We start from the raw sequence: 14,516 nt of genomic DNA on the forward strand, positions 1-14,516 counted from the left end.
CCAAGGTGATGGGTATAGTTTATGCTTTCCCATGGCAATAGCGTGCTGACTCTCACGCCAGTTGGTCGTGCTGTGAAACTTACCCTCTCATCTCAGAGCGAGTTTGGTGGGAGAGTTGGGATGACTCAGGGCAGGACCACTGTTACCAGTGGGAGAGAAAAGTCTCAGAAGGGTGATAGATCAGAAGCATAGTGTTCTATTTGAATGACAGCACTTTACCAATTATTATTCAACAAATGTGTAGCTGTCTAAGTAAATGGTGAAGGTGAAAAAAGAGGGTGGAAACTGCTATCTTTGTTTGTTTTTACCACCTGCCTTCAAACACTATTGCTTTCCCATCCCTGCAAGTTCAGTCATCCTACAGGCAGATCATTTCCTGGTCAATTCTAGGTATTCAAATGACATCAACTTTAGATATAAGAAGTCCAGGTATTATAAATTCACATTTCATGTTTTCATCCAATGCAAAGTTTTCTTCCCCAGATGAAGCCTGACCTATGGCTTGGAGCAGGCAGTGGGAGAGAAGGCCATGGTCTCTATTTTCCTTTGTTTTCTACTTTCACCCCTGCTTCAGCAAATATAAGCGGCAGGACCCCAGGACTTTTTGCTTAAGTGGGGGTACTCTAGTTCTCTCCTGTCAAGCGCCCTCTAACAGGGTAAGCATCTAAACTCAGGCACTTTGCATGGGGCTCACTGGTGAGTTCTTGAGTTCTTCAGAGATTCCCAGTCCAGCGCTCTAGACTAGACCATGCCCTGACATGTGTGGCGCTCTCTCCTCTGACCCCTCAGGGTTTCTTTCAGGATCTGCCTTCTAGTGGTACATATCACAAAGCCTTCTTCTTCTGCTGGGCCCTCTAGCCTCAGCTGAACAATCCACTGGGCAGATTCCTTCCAAGACGGCTCTAGCCTGGCTAATCTCCATCCCTTCTACTTGACGTACCAGATAGTAGATGTGTAGCTTGTTCTCACTGCTGCCCCTTCTCTCTTCCCTTTGATATTACAGGAAGGGGAATGAGAGCCATTCTCCACCCTCGCCACTTCAGGTCTCTCCTGGAGTGGTTTTTATGACCTCCCTTCATTTGTGTTGTGATGCTGGGAAGAAAACCACAGTTCTTGCTTCTCCTAACAATTCCCGTTAAAGAATCTCTTGATCTTCTCCATGGTTTACTCTTATATAGTCTGTACATAGGTAACTGGGGGAGGGGGGATGGCATGCTTACAGTTGAAGGACCAGTGTGGATCCCTCTTGGTAGGTACTATGGAGATATGGTAGTCATCTTTCTGTACATTAAATTGGCACTTACTTCTCACTGTCCTCAAATATGAGGCTCAGCAAAATTCCCCAGACAAGAGGAAAATCTCCATTCAACCTCCTCTTAGAAGTGTTCATCTCCTACTATGTGTTACACACATTGAGTACCTGGGCATTAAAAGGCTGATCACTGATGTATAGAGTTTAGTGGAGGATTCACGTACATGAATGGATGAAATACAAGTCAAAAATAGTGAGTACCAGAAAAAAACAGATGCTTTTGGAGTTTGGAAAAAGGGGATATTGTTTCTGATGATCTGCAGTTAAGGAGGAGATGGCAATGTAGAAAAGAGAGATACTGGGATGGCTTCATGGAAGAAGTAGCATTTGCACCAAAATAGGAAGGGTGAAAAGATTTCAAATATCTTTTACCAAAAGAAGGGCATTTCAAGTAGAAGGAAGCAGCATGAGCAAGAGAGAGCTGATAAATATAGGGGGTGAGTTTTTCAATTTGACCACACTGTAGGGTATGTGGAAAAAAATAGCAGGAGATAAAATCTGACGAAGTAGGTTGGGTCAGATCACAGAATCTTGACTGACAGGCTGATAACTGTGGACATTTATCTGCAGACGTTCAGCGTCATTGACGATTGGACAATCAATGTAAAATCACTCTCACCAAGGCATCTATATTTCCAGGTTCCCCGGTTAGGACTTTGAACCTAAGCCTGAATTAGTATGGGACAAAGAAAATGCCATAACATTAAGCTAAGTGAAATAAGCCAGAGAAAGATAAATACTGTCACTTATATGTGGAATCTAAAAAATATAACAAATTAGTGAACATAACAAAAAAGAAGGAGACTCAGATAGAGAGAACAAACTAGTGGTTACCAGTGGGGAGGGTGGGGACGGGCACTAAAGGGGTTGGAGTACAAACTATTGGGTGTAAGATAGACTACAAGTGTATATTGTACAGCATGGGGAATATAGCCAATATTTTGTAATGACTGTAAATGGAGTGTAACCTTTAAAAATTGCATTAAATTTTTTAAAAATTAATTTAAAACATAATGAAATAAATCTACCTAGTACATTCTCTTAGAGAATGTTTCAAAAAAGACAATTCTATCACATTATTTATTTATTTACTTGCTTATCTATCCACACCTCGCCTTGTTCCCACAAGATTTTATTTTATTTTATTTATTTTTTTAACATCTTTTTTGGAGTATAATTGCTTTACAGTGGTGTGATAGTTTCTGCTTTATAACAAAGTGAATCAGCTATACATATACATATATCCCCATATCTCCTCCCTCTGTGTCTCCCTCCCACCCTCCCTATCCCACCCCTCTAGGTGGTCACAAAGCACCGAGCTGATCTCCCTGTGCTATGCAGCTGCTTCCTGTTAGCTGTCTATTTTACATTTGGTAGTATTTATAAGTCCATGCCAGTCTCTCACTTCAGCCCAGCTTACCCTTCCCCCTCCCCATGTCCTCAAGTCCATTCTCTACGTTTGAGTCTTTATTCCTGTCCTGCCCCTAGGTTCTTCAGAACCTTTTTTTTTTTCTTTTTTAGATTCCATACATATGTGTTAGCATATGGTATTGGTTTTTCTTTTTCTGACTTAATTCACTCTGTATGACAGACTCTAGGTCCACCCACCTCACTACAAATAACTCAATTTCATTTCTTTTTATGGCTGAGTTATATTCCATTGTATATATGTGCCACATCTTCTTTATCCATTCATCCGATGATGGACACTTAGGTTGCTTCCATGTCCTGGCTATTGTAAATAGAGCTGCAATGAACATTGTGGTACACGACTCTTTTTGAGTTATGGTTTTCTCAGGGTATATGTCCAGTAGTGGGATTGCTGGGTGGTATGGTAGTTCTATTTGTAGTTTCTTAAGCAACCTCCATACTGTTCTCCATAGTGGCTGTATCAGCTCACATTCCCACCAACAGTACATTAGGGTTCCCTTTTCTACACACCCTCTCTAGCATTTATTGTTTGTAGATGGCCATTCTGACTGGTGTGACGTGATACCTCATTGTACTTTTGATTTGCATTTCTCTAATGATTAGTGATGTTGAGCATTCTTTCATGTGTTTGTTGGCAATCTGTATATCTTCTTTGGAGAAATGTCTATTTAGGTCTTCTGCCCATTTTTGGATTGGGTTGTTTGTTTTTTTGATATTGAGCTGCATGAGCTGCTTGTAAATTTTGTAGGTTAATCCTTTGTCAGTTGTTTAATTTGCAAATATTTTCTCCCATTCTGAGTGTTGTCTTTCGGTCTTGTTTATGGTTTCCTTTGCTGTGCAAAAGCTTTTAAGTTTCACTAGGCCCCATTTGTTTATTTTTGGTTTTATTTCCATTTCTCTAGGAGGTGGGTCAATAAGGATCTTGCTGTGATTTATGTCATAGAGTGTCCTGCCTATGTTTTCCTCTAAGAGTTTGATAGTGTCTGGCCTTACATTTAGGTCTTTAATCCATTTTGAGTTTATTCTTGTATATGGTATTAGGAAGTGTTCTAATTTCATTCTTTTACATGTAGCTGTCCAGTTTTCTCAGCACCACTTACTGAGGAGGCTCTCTTTTCTCCATTGTATATTCTTGTCTCCTTTATCAAAAATAAGGTGACCATATGTGCGTGGGTTTTTCTCTGGGCTTTCTATCCTGTTCCACTCATCTATATTTGTGTTTTTGTTCCAGTACCATACTGTCTTGATTACTGTAGCTTTGTAGTATAGTCTGAAGTCAGGGAACCTGATTCCTCCAGCTCCATTTTTCTTTCTCAAGATTGCTTTGTCTATTCGTGGTCTTTTGTGTTTCCATACAAATTGTGAAGTTTTTTGTTCTAGTTCTGTGAAATATGCCACTGGTAGTTTGATAGGGATTGCATTGAATCTGTAGATTGCTTTGGGTAATAGAGTCATTTTCACAACGTTGATTCTTCCAATCCAAGAACAGGGTATATCTCTCCATCTGTTTGTATCATCTTTAATTTCTTTCATCAGTGTCTTATAATTTTCTGCATACAGGTCTTTTGTCTCCTTAAGTAGGTTTATTCTTAGGTATTTTATTCTTTTTGTTGCAGTGGTAAATGGGAGAGTTTCCTTAATTTCTCTTTCATATTTTTCGTCATTAGTGTATAGGAATGCAAGAGATTTTTGTGTATTAATTTTGTATCCTGCTACTTTATCAAATTCAATGATTAGCTCTAGTAGTTTTCTGGTAGCATCTTTTGGATTCTCTATGTATAGTATCATGTCATCTGCAACAGTGACAGCTTACTTCTTCTTTTCCGATTTGGATTCCTTTTATATATTTTTTTTCTTCTCTGATTGCCGTGGCTAAAACTTCCAAAACTATGTTGAATAATAGTGGTGAGAGTGGACAGCCTTGTTTTGCTCCTGATCTTAGTGGAAATGGTTTCAGTTTTTCACCATTGAGAACAATGTTGGCTGTTGTTTTGTCATATATGACCTTTATTATGTTGAGGTAAGTTCCCTCTATGCCTACTTTCTGGAGGGTTTTTTATCGTAAATGGGTATTGAATTTTGTCAAAAGCTTTTTCTGCATCTATTGAGAATGATCATATGGTTTTTCTCCCTCAATTTGTTAATATGGATTATCACATTGATTGATTTGCATATCCACAAGATTTTAATGCAACATACAAAGGCCACTAATAAGGCAAGATATAATATATGAAAGGAAAAATCTAGGACAAAAGCAAGATGCAGTCAGAAAAGTCAATTAAGAAAATGCATGTCTTGAAGTCCAATTTGACCTTCATAAGTTTAGAAGCCATTTTGAAAGGAACTTGTTGTAACTGCACCCCTGTTCTTTTCAGTAAGACCCACTCAAATTAGATGAAGAAAATTGAGGAAGGGACATGTTTAAGAATCTAATTCTCAAAAAATTTCTGAGAACAAAAAGTTGAAAGCATCAAAGCTTGAGGAGGGCTAGAGTCCTCTTTCTTTATTTCCAAGAGACCATCTTCTGTCTTTCTTCTTCTTTCTATCCTTCCTGTTTTCTCTGACTTCTACTCATTCACTTTGCAAATGACCCCAGATGGTGACTACTGCGTGTCCTACTACAGCCAATTAGCTCAACCTCTCAGTGTCATTTGCAAATCGTTTGGAAAGAAAATTTATAAACGCCCAGTCGAGGCCAATCATTTCTATGAGTGAAGTCATGTAATTCAGCTCCATTTGGGCCAATCGCTCCAGCATATTGGAGGAGGCACAGTGTACAGAGAAGAAGGCTGTAGGAGGGATTGTATCTGTTATAGAAATACCTCTCTTAAGTTCCATCAGTGCTTCAATGAGCCCTTTCTGGGTCTTGGTCCCCTTGGAGAATCTGATGGAAGATAGAGATCTTCTCACCTTAAAAATCTCCTGAGGCACAATCAAAATTTTGCATGTAGTTTAGATGAGTTCACAAGACTCCTGAAATTTGACTTATGTGACTTGAAATGTCCATAACACAAGTAAGCCAACTATTTAGGAGAAACATACCTCCATAATATCCAAATGATGACGAACAGTTAAAAACTATACTTTGAGAATAGAATTTAAAAGCTGCTAAGTCCTCCCATACAGCAGGCTCTGTGCTAGGTTCAGTAAGGAACAGAAAGTGGAATGAGACAGGATTTCTTCCCTTAGGGAGCTCACAGTCTGCTGAATACATATGTAAACAATTAGACTTAATGCCAGACATTCTGAACTATAGCAGCAATATGGGTAATGTGCTGAGGAAACTGAGGAGGTAATGATTAATTCTGAATAAAATATAACACTTCACAAGTTTTTATTCCTCTGCATGCAATCTGATACATATATATCATCATTTTAAAGAAACCTAGACAATTCAGAAAAGTTCTTCTAGTTGCTGATAAACTGTTCTGCTGCCTGAGCTTGTATTCCAGGACTCCTCATTTTATTCTTTTCAATTCATGAGCTCCAAACCACTGCAATCTGCTGTAGAGCAGAGAACATGGGGCTTTACCGTCAGACCGACTTGAGTTTACATCACCACCATGTCACTCACTAACTATGGGTCTTTAAGCAAGGGATTCTAGTTCTCTGAACATGTTTCTTTACTGGTAAAGAAAAATACCTATTTTGCATTGCTTCTTAAAAAAATAATGATAATGTTTATAAAACACTTAGCACAGCCTCTGAAACCTAGTAGGGACTCTAAAATGGTTGTTATTATTTTTATTTTTATTTATAGTCAAGTATACAGATTCCCTGTCAGAAAGTATTAAACATCTCTATTAGGGAAAAAGTGAGAATAATCTCTCTGTAAGGATTCTGTACCAATTGCCACAGTAATTGCCATAGTAATGCTGCATAACAAACCACTCTCAAAACTCAGTGGCTTACAATAGCCACTCGTGGTTTTGTAAGTTGACTACCATTCAGTTGATCTAGGTGGGCTTACCTGAGCCACTCTGCTTAGGATGTAGATTAGTTGGTCTTGGTCCAGGCTTTGGGTTTAATTCAGGATTGTTCCTCATTTTTCTTTCTGGAGCTGGACTGAATGGACAAACCTGAGCATGCTATGAGTACAGATCAAAGACAGCAGAGCCAGAGAGCAAGCCCAGCCTTGCAAGCATGCCTCAAAACTGCTAACATCTCTCTGGCCAGAGAAAATTACACAGTAAATACCATAATTAAGGGGAGATAAAGTACACTTTGCCACAATGAGGCCAATAATTCAATCTTCCACAGTCCCTGTGTAAAAGAAAAGGCAGAAACTACAATGAACATCTGAGAAAGAGAAGACCGAAGAGGTAGAAGCCAGATGCCCAGAGGTGCAATTACACATCTTTCCACTACCCACAGCCTCTCTATGAACTCTGTGGCCACATTCTACCTTGGATACTGGACTGCAGAGAGAACTCCAAGTACTGCAGCCTCTGCTTTCTATGGCCACAGAGTGGTCTCCTTGCACCCCTCCCCCAGTCTTGACCACAGTCCACATTGTGTACCTCTTCTCTGTGTGCCCATGCAATGACTTCTGACACCAACTACCTGGAGCTGGGCCAAACCTCACAGGTTAAGGGACAGCCTTCACAAGACTGCCTTCACTTTAGGCACCAGCTGTAAGTTTGGCGGTCCCAATGCCACTTACACTTCTGACGTGCTGGTTATAAATGTGGACATTCTCACTAGTCCCTCAGGTTCAATCATTTGCAGCAACAACTCACAGAACTCAGGAAAGTGCTATCCATCTGATTACAGTTTTATTATAACAAAAAGATATAAATCAGAACCAATCAAAGGGAGAGATATAAGGGCAAGGTCTGGGAGGATCTCAAACATGACTTTTCCATTGTCCTCTCCCTAGGGAGTCAGTCTGCCTTACTCTCCTGGCACGTGGATGTGTAACCATATGCAGAGTATTGCCAAACAAGGAAGCTCACCTGAGCTTTGGTGTCTGGAGTTTTTATTGAGGTTTCATCATAGAAACATGATTGATTGAATCATTGGCCATGAGGTTGAGCTGAAGCTCCAGCTCTCTTCTTCTCTGAAGGCCCCAGCTCTCTAATCATACAGTTGGTATTTTTGGCATGGCCAGCTCCCATCCTGAGTCATCTCATTAGCACAAACTCTCTTTAGGCCCACTATGAACAGAAGGGATACTCCTATCAATCAGGAAATTCCAAGGGTTTAGAGGATATATCCCAAGAAGTGGGGACAAAGGCCAGTCAAACTTTTCACTCCAAGGATCCACCTGAGACAAAGGCTAGCCACATTCTTTACTACACACCCCATCTGTGTTTTCCACTGGACTTCAAGCTCTTTAAAAGCAGAGGAGATGTCCTTCTCAACTCTGCATAACTCACAGCCGCTAGCCCAGCACCCTCCTGGGAAACACTGATTAAACTGATAAAGGTAAAAGCTTTAGACAGCCAGAGAGGTTTAGGATAAATGAGTTGGAAGAGCCTTTGGAGACCATTTAGACATTCCAACACATTCGTTCTATGCATGAGAAAATGAAGAACCAAAGAGTGTTTGTGATAACCCCAGAACACGCATTGAGCAAACTAAAGACCTGTTTTAGGGTTCTATTATCTAAAACTGGACACTCAATCCCCGCCGCCCTGCCTTTACATGCATGAACACGGACATAAGGATACATACCTCACTTTCTTACATCAAAGAAACCAGTCATAAGCTATGAAAAGGGGAGAAGTAACAGATGTAAGGAACTGAAACATCCCGACCTCCCCATGCTTCTTTCCTGCTCTGCCCTGAGAAGTAAAGTACATTCCATTTTCATCAGTTTGTTAGCATATAAGGCTTCTGAGATGGATGTAATCATCTTTTTCTTTTTCTTTGTTCTGTTTAATCCCTGCCCATTGCCAATCCCTTAAATGTTAAAAAATAAATCCTAGGACCAGGGCTTCCCTGGTGGCGCAGTGGTTGAGAGTCCGCCTGCCGATGTAGGGGACACGGGTTCGTGTTCCGGTCCGGGAAGATCCCACATGCCGCGGAGCGGCTGGGCCTATGAGCCATGGCCACTGAGCCTGCGCGTCTGGAGCCTGTGCTCTGCAATGGGAGAGGCCACAGCAGTGAGGGGCCCGCATACCGCAAAAAAAAAAAAAAAAAATCCTAGGACCAAAATATATTTTAACATCCCCATCTGGAGGGAAGATTTCTTTAAGTTCTTTTTCCTAACTAATTCTAATGTGCTCTAGCAGTCTTCCAATTACACAATTGTCCAGGAGGGAGCAGAACATACTTCTAACATCTATCCTCGTACACTGAAGTGCTCAGAGAATGTTGGCTAAGTGAATAATAGAGTGAGTGTTTTTCAAAAAATTTCCCAGCATACGAAGATTAGTCTAGTTAGATGCCTCCTTACTCTCTTCATCTTAACTCTCCACTTTTCCATCATCACTGAGAGATAACAGTACTGTTATCCGTGTGGAAAGTCATCTTTCTCTTTTACATACCATTCCTAGCCAGTCTGGTCGTGGAGAAAATATTTGCACTATGCAATATGGTACATGTATTAATTATAGAACTTTTGAACCCATTAATTTTCATTTCAGAAGATGAAACCAAAGCATGGAAGAGGCAAAGGCTGGTAGCATTGGACGTGCAGCTAGGCAGTGAGCTTACCTAGATGTAAACCCTCAATTCATGTTTGCTGAGTCTGAACCCTAACACAAGACTCAGGGTAACATGCATCTCAATCTTTCATTCTCAATAATGAAATTGTAACATGGAAAAATGCATTTGTCTTTTCAGTGAGCTCAACTCATGCCTACCCAAAGCTGGCTCCATACCAACCAGTAGGACAGCTCCTTTCTCCCCCTTTGCTGTTGTCAGTCTTTTTAAACACCTGCTTCACCTGCATTGTGCAGGTCTGTGCATTTCTCTGTGTGAAGCAGCAGCCCTGGTATTGTGAGGTCTACAGACACAGGTCAAGTTTGGCTTCTTAACTTTCCTTTCTGAAGGTGGTACAATGAACACCCAATGACGCTGTTCAACTTGTTTTGAATATATACTCTAAACTTTTAATTAACCAAAGTTGTTTCCAGACTGCAAAACACCAGTGATGGGATAGAACACAGAACACAGTCAATGGGTGGAGTGCTGGAATGAGCCATGTGGAGTGGGTGGGGAAAGATCTTCACATTGGCTGTTGATGCATAGATGTAATGGCTGGTTGACTGAATGAATGTATTCATTTGCTGGTGGTTTGGATATCATATAGACCAGGGGTCAGCAAACATTTCTTGTAGATGGCCAGGTAGTAAATATTTCGGGCCTTGTGGGCTCTGTGGTCTCTGTTGGAACTACTCAACTCTGCTGTTGTAGTGAAAAAGCAGTCAGAGACAACATGTAAACAAGTTAGTGTGACTGTGTTCCAATAAAACTTTATTGACAAAACCAGGTGGTGAATCGGATTTGGCCAATGGGCTATAGTTAACCAGCCGCTGATATACAAGAGATTTGCTTAAATTAGTTTCAGTTTTTCAAATGAGTGTTAAAATGTTCATTGATGGTATCATTGTTCTGATGGAATCGAACAGTAGACTCAGGGCAAATCTCTGCACCTTCCAGGGCTTTAATTTCCTTAACTATAAATTAAGGATAAGATGAGGTGAATTTAGATGTTCAAACATTTTTTTGACAAAGCCTGCCCGACTTCCAAAAGGAAAGGCAGAAAGAGCTGCTCTTTTTAAGGTAGGGCTTGTACAAACTCCCCCTCACTCCACTGTCATCCTGAGGGCATCAGAGTCCCAGGGATCAGTGAAGGACAGATTGAAAACTACAAAACGATGTCTAAGACGATCATTTAGACCCCCAATTCAGCAATTCAAGTATTACTTAGAATATAGAATTGATTTTTGTTTCAAAACCAGACTTTTCCCCAAATTGGAGTGCACGTATTCAGAGAAGTGACCTTTTGATTGAATCTAGGAAACATGGTATAGCCAAAAGGGTGATGGATGGGTAGTCCTATCTCTGTCATTAACTAGCTATGTCACTCTAGCCTTCAACTTTTTTTTTAATATAACTTTATTTATTTTATTTATTTATTTTTGGCTGCATTGGGTCTTCGTTGCTGCACGCGGGCTTTCTCTAGTTGCGGTAAGCGGGGGTTACTCTTCGTTGCAGTGCGCCGACTTCTCATTGGGGTGGCTTCTCTTGTTGCAGAGCATAGACTGTAGGCATGCGGGCTTCAGTAGTTGTGGCTTATGGGTTCGGTAGTTGTGGCTCGAGGGCTCTAGAGCACAGGCTCAGTAGTTGGGGCACACGGGCTTAGTTGCTCCGTGGCATGTGGGATCTTCCAGGACCAGGGCTCGAACCCGTGTCCGCTGCATTGGCAGGTGGATTCTTAACCACTGCACCACCAGGGAAGCCCTAGTCTTCAACTTTTTTATCTGCCATGTAAGTATACTGGATTGGATACATTTTGGTGTTAAATTCTGTAATTCAGGCCTTCTCGTCTGTCTGTCCTTCTTATGCAAGAAAGCTTTGTGACTGCTGATTGTTTCATTAATTTATTCTACAGACAGTAACTGAACATCTACTGTATGCAAAGCACATTTTGGCCTAGGGAGCCAAGGATAATATGACTTAAGTCTTGCATTTGAGTTCACAATTGAAAAATGAATTTTATCTATAAACAGTTATAATAGTAGTAAAAAGTTTCGAGCTGAACAAGAAAGCTGATGAAAACAAGTTTATTTGTGGGCTTGATTATTGAAAAAAAAGAATATTACAAATGGATCAATCCAGACTGGGAAAGCCCATGTCTTAAAAAATATATTTTTCTGAGCAAATATCATGTGGCATCACTGTGCTAGGTGCTAAGGATTTGTTATATAGTCGAGTAAAACAAACAAACAAAAGTAAAACCAAAAGAAATATTCCACATTCAAAGAACTCTCATCCCAGGGGTGGAAAATAAAAATATGTAAAGGAGTAACTGCAAAACAATGAGCTAAATGCAGCACTAGAGAGAAGAATGGGGAGCACTAGTTATGCTTGCCACTGAATGTAAAGATGTTTCAGATACAGTGATCTTAGAGGAAATAGGATATCTGGACCCAGAGGTGTACAAATTGGGGAACAGGGAATATTTCCCTATGACTGGAATATAAGGGCATGGGAGGTCTAGCAAAAGATGTCTCAAATCGTTCCTTGACACCAGAGTGTGAAGGTCTTCTGGGCCTGCCTGAGAAGTCTGAACTTAATTTATTAGCAAAATAGAAACACAGACACTCATAAGCCGGAGAATGTTCAGATCCTCAGGAAGAGGCTTTGCTTGTGTGAGGAGAGTGTATCAGAGTGGGCACATTCAAACTCAGGACCCATGTTAAGAGGCTTACATTAGTCCACTAAAGCAAACACACCACACACACGTGCACACACACACACATAGATTTCATATGTTCCGAACTGAAAAGGATTCCATAGGAAATTGTCATCCAAGCCCTTTCAAGACAGATCATTTGCTCCAGATGGAATTCTGGACAAAGAACAATCTTGACTTCCTCTGCATTTTATTCATGCTTTGTCGTTGCAAGAGGTGAACAAAATATGTCCTGGTAGTTACTGGCTGGAACAGCTTGCAAGGTGAGGTCTCCTGGTTGTGATTAACTAATTTTTTCCTACCAGCTGGATAAAAATAGAATAAAGGGGAGATCCGAATTTCGCGGCACGCAGTTTCGCGCTAAAAAAAAAAAAAAATAGAATAAAAAGTTCCATAAATGCTGGTGATTGTTTTCTAGTAAGTGCTTTCTGGACAACCAGAGTAATTTCTCAACAAATGTGAGTTTGGAAAGAAACTGGACTGGAAATGCAACTCTGATTCCCGGTTCAGTTTTAAGTTTTGAGAGTACCACGCTATGGCCCATCACCACCATCAACTGTATCACAGCAACATTTATCTTTTCTAAGGGAAAGCCATTTCGAAAACCCATCTATACAAACTGTAACTATGAAGTTTAATTTTTCTTTTCAAACATTTTTTTCTACTCTCCCACCATCCCTAGAATTGCAACTCACTGGTGAAGTGATTGGCTGAGAAGGAAACAATTGCATTACTCTAAAATTGAGTACTGAACCATAATTGTCACAGGTAGTAGAGCCCATGGGCAGAAACCTGCTCATGTGCACGTAAGTACGTGCTATATTGAATGGTCACGAGTCCTGTCCTAATTTGAGTCATCAAGAATTGTTTTAAGCACATACACTTATGTCAAGATATTTTGTAAAAGGCTTTCTAACCAATTCAAATACAATTTGACCTCTTAGTAGTTTTATAACTTTAGGCAAGTCATTTTAATCATTCTGTGCATTTTTTTGATCATCAGTGACAATGAATGTATTTTCGTGTTATTAGTCTTTCTTCTTCTCTGAATGGTCTACATTTTATATCCATCTTTTTTTTCTGTTTGGCGGCTGCTATATTTCTTATTTATTTGTGAGTTGTTTATTCCTTTGTGATTTTTTTCCGCTACCTTTATTCATAAAGAGCTTTTTTCTCATTACAAAATGAGATAGATCATCACTCATTTAGTTTTTAAATTTATTTTAATGCTTTTTAAATCTAATGCTAATTTTGGCATATAGTTTGAGGTAGAGATCAAACTAGTTTATCCAACTAGTCACTAGTTCTCCCAGCAGAGTTTATTATTTAACATTCCTTTCGGTCATTTATTCAACTGAATATAATTCCACCTTTATCATACCTATATACATGTATATTTATGGTTTTCTGATATATATAATTTATATGTTTTCGTATTATATTTATGTTATATATTAATTTATATATAATTAAGTTGTTTCTCGACTGTCTTTTATGTTTCATTGATAGGCCAGCCTATTCTTTAATCTACTATTATACTTTAGAAATTATAGTTTTATAATGATTTAATAAGTAATAAGATTGGTATATCATCATTACCCTTCAGCTTTCAAAAATCTCTTACTTTTCTTTCTTCTCCATTCTTCCAAATAAACTATAGAGTAAATTGCCAGGCTTTTAAAAAAATCTCCTTTGGGATTTTAATACTAGGAGAAAAATGTATTTGTTTACACAATTTAGTATTCACATTTAAGAACATGTCATGTCTTTCAGTAAATATTTGTAGTTTCCTCCATTATAGATCCTGCACATGTATTAAAAACACTGATCCCATGCTTTTCGTATTTTTGTTTATATTGTGATTGACTTTTTCCCATGATATTTTCTAATCAGTGATCACAAATGCATGTGAAAGGTATAGTGTTGTTTATTGTATTTATTTTTCTACTCCGAATCCTTTCTGAACTTTGCTGTAAATCCTTGATTTTTGAGTGTTCTAGAAAGATAATTACTATTATCTGCAATTAACAACGTTCCTCCTTTTCAATAGCGAAAATGCTTACTCTTATGCTCTGTTTTGGTGCACAGTCCAGAACTCCCAAGGCAATGTCGAGCAATAGTGGAAACAGCAGGCAGTCCTACTCCCTCATAACAATACTTCTAGTAGTTTTCGATTGTAAATATGATTTTGAACATTGGTTCAAGGTGAGCCACATCATGTAAAGAAAATACCCTTCTATTTCCAGTAAATCAAGATTATGTTTTAAAATAAAAAATGGGGGGGCTTGTCTTCCCAAATCACCTGTGCAAACAGAGCCCATTCTTTCAACTTTCCTGATCAATAGCAACTAACCAAGGAGGGCAACATTCACTTCAGTTCTTTATTACGTTTTCCAGTCAAAGCTG

General features: G+C 39.4%; 1 protein-coding gene across 1 annotated transcript in view; it reads left to right on the top strand.

Annotated features, from left to right (window-relative positions):
* The window catches only part of LOC111181686 (putative cation-transporting ATPase 13A5), an 87,089-nt gene that overhangs the window by 65,881 nt on the left and 6,692 nt on the right, over window positions 1–14,516 (top strand). Inside the window, 2 exon segments of the mRNA XM_089909907.1 lie at window positions 9,533–9,707; window positions 12,529–12,731. Coding sequence (XP_089766033.1) covers window positions 9,533–9,707; window positions 12,529–12,731 — 378 coding nt within the window.

The sequence above is a fragment of the Delphinapterus leucas genome, chromosome 4 (assembly GCF_059928025.1).
Source record: "Delphinapterus leucas isolate spDelLeu-1000000601 "Yukka" chromosome 4, BTC_Dleu_Yukka2, whole genome shotgun sequence".
NCBI classification, from domain to species: Eukaryota; Metazoa; Chordata; class Mammalia; order Artiodactyla; family Monodontidae; genus Delphinapterus; species Delphinapterus leucas.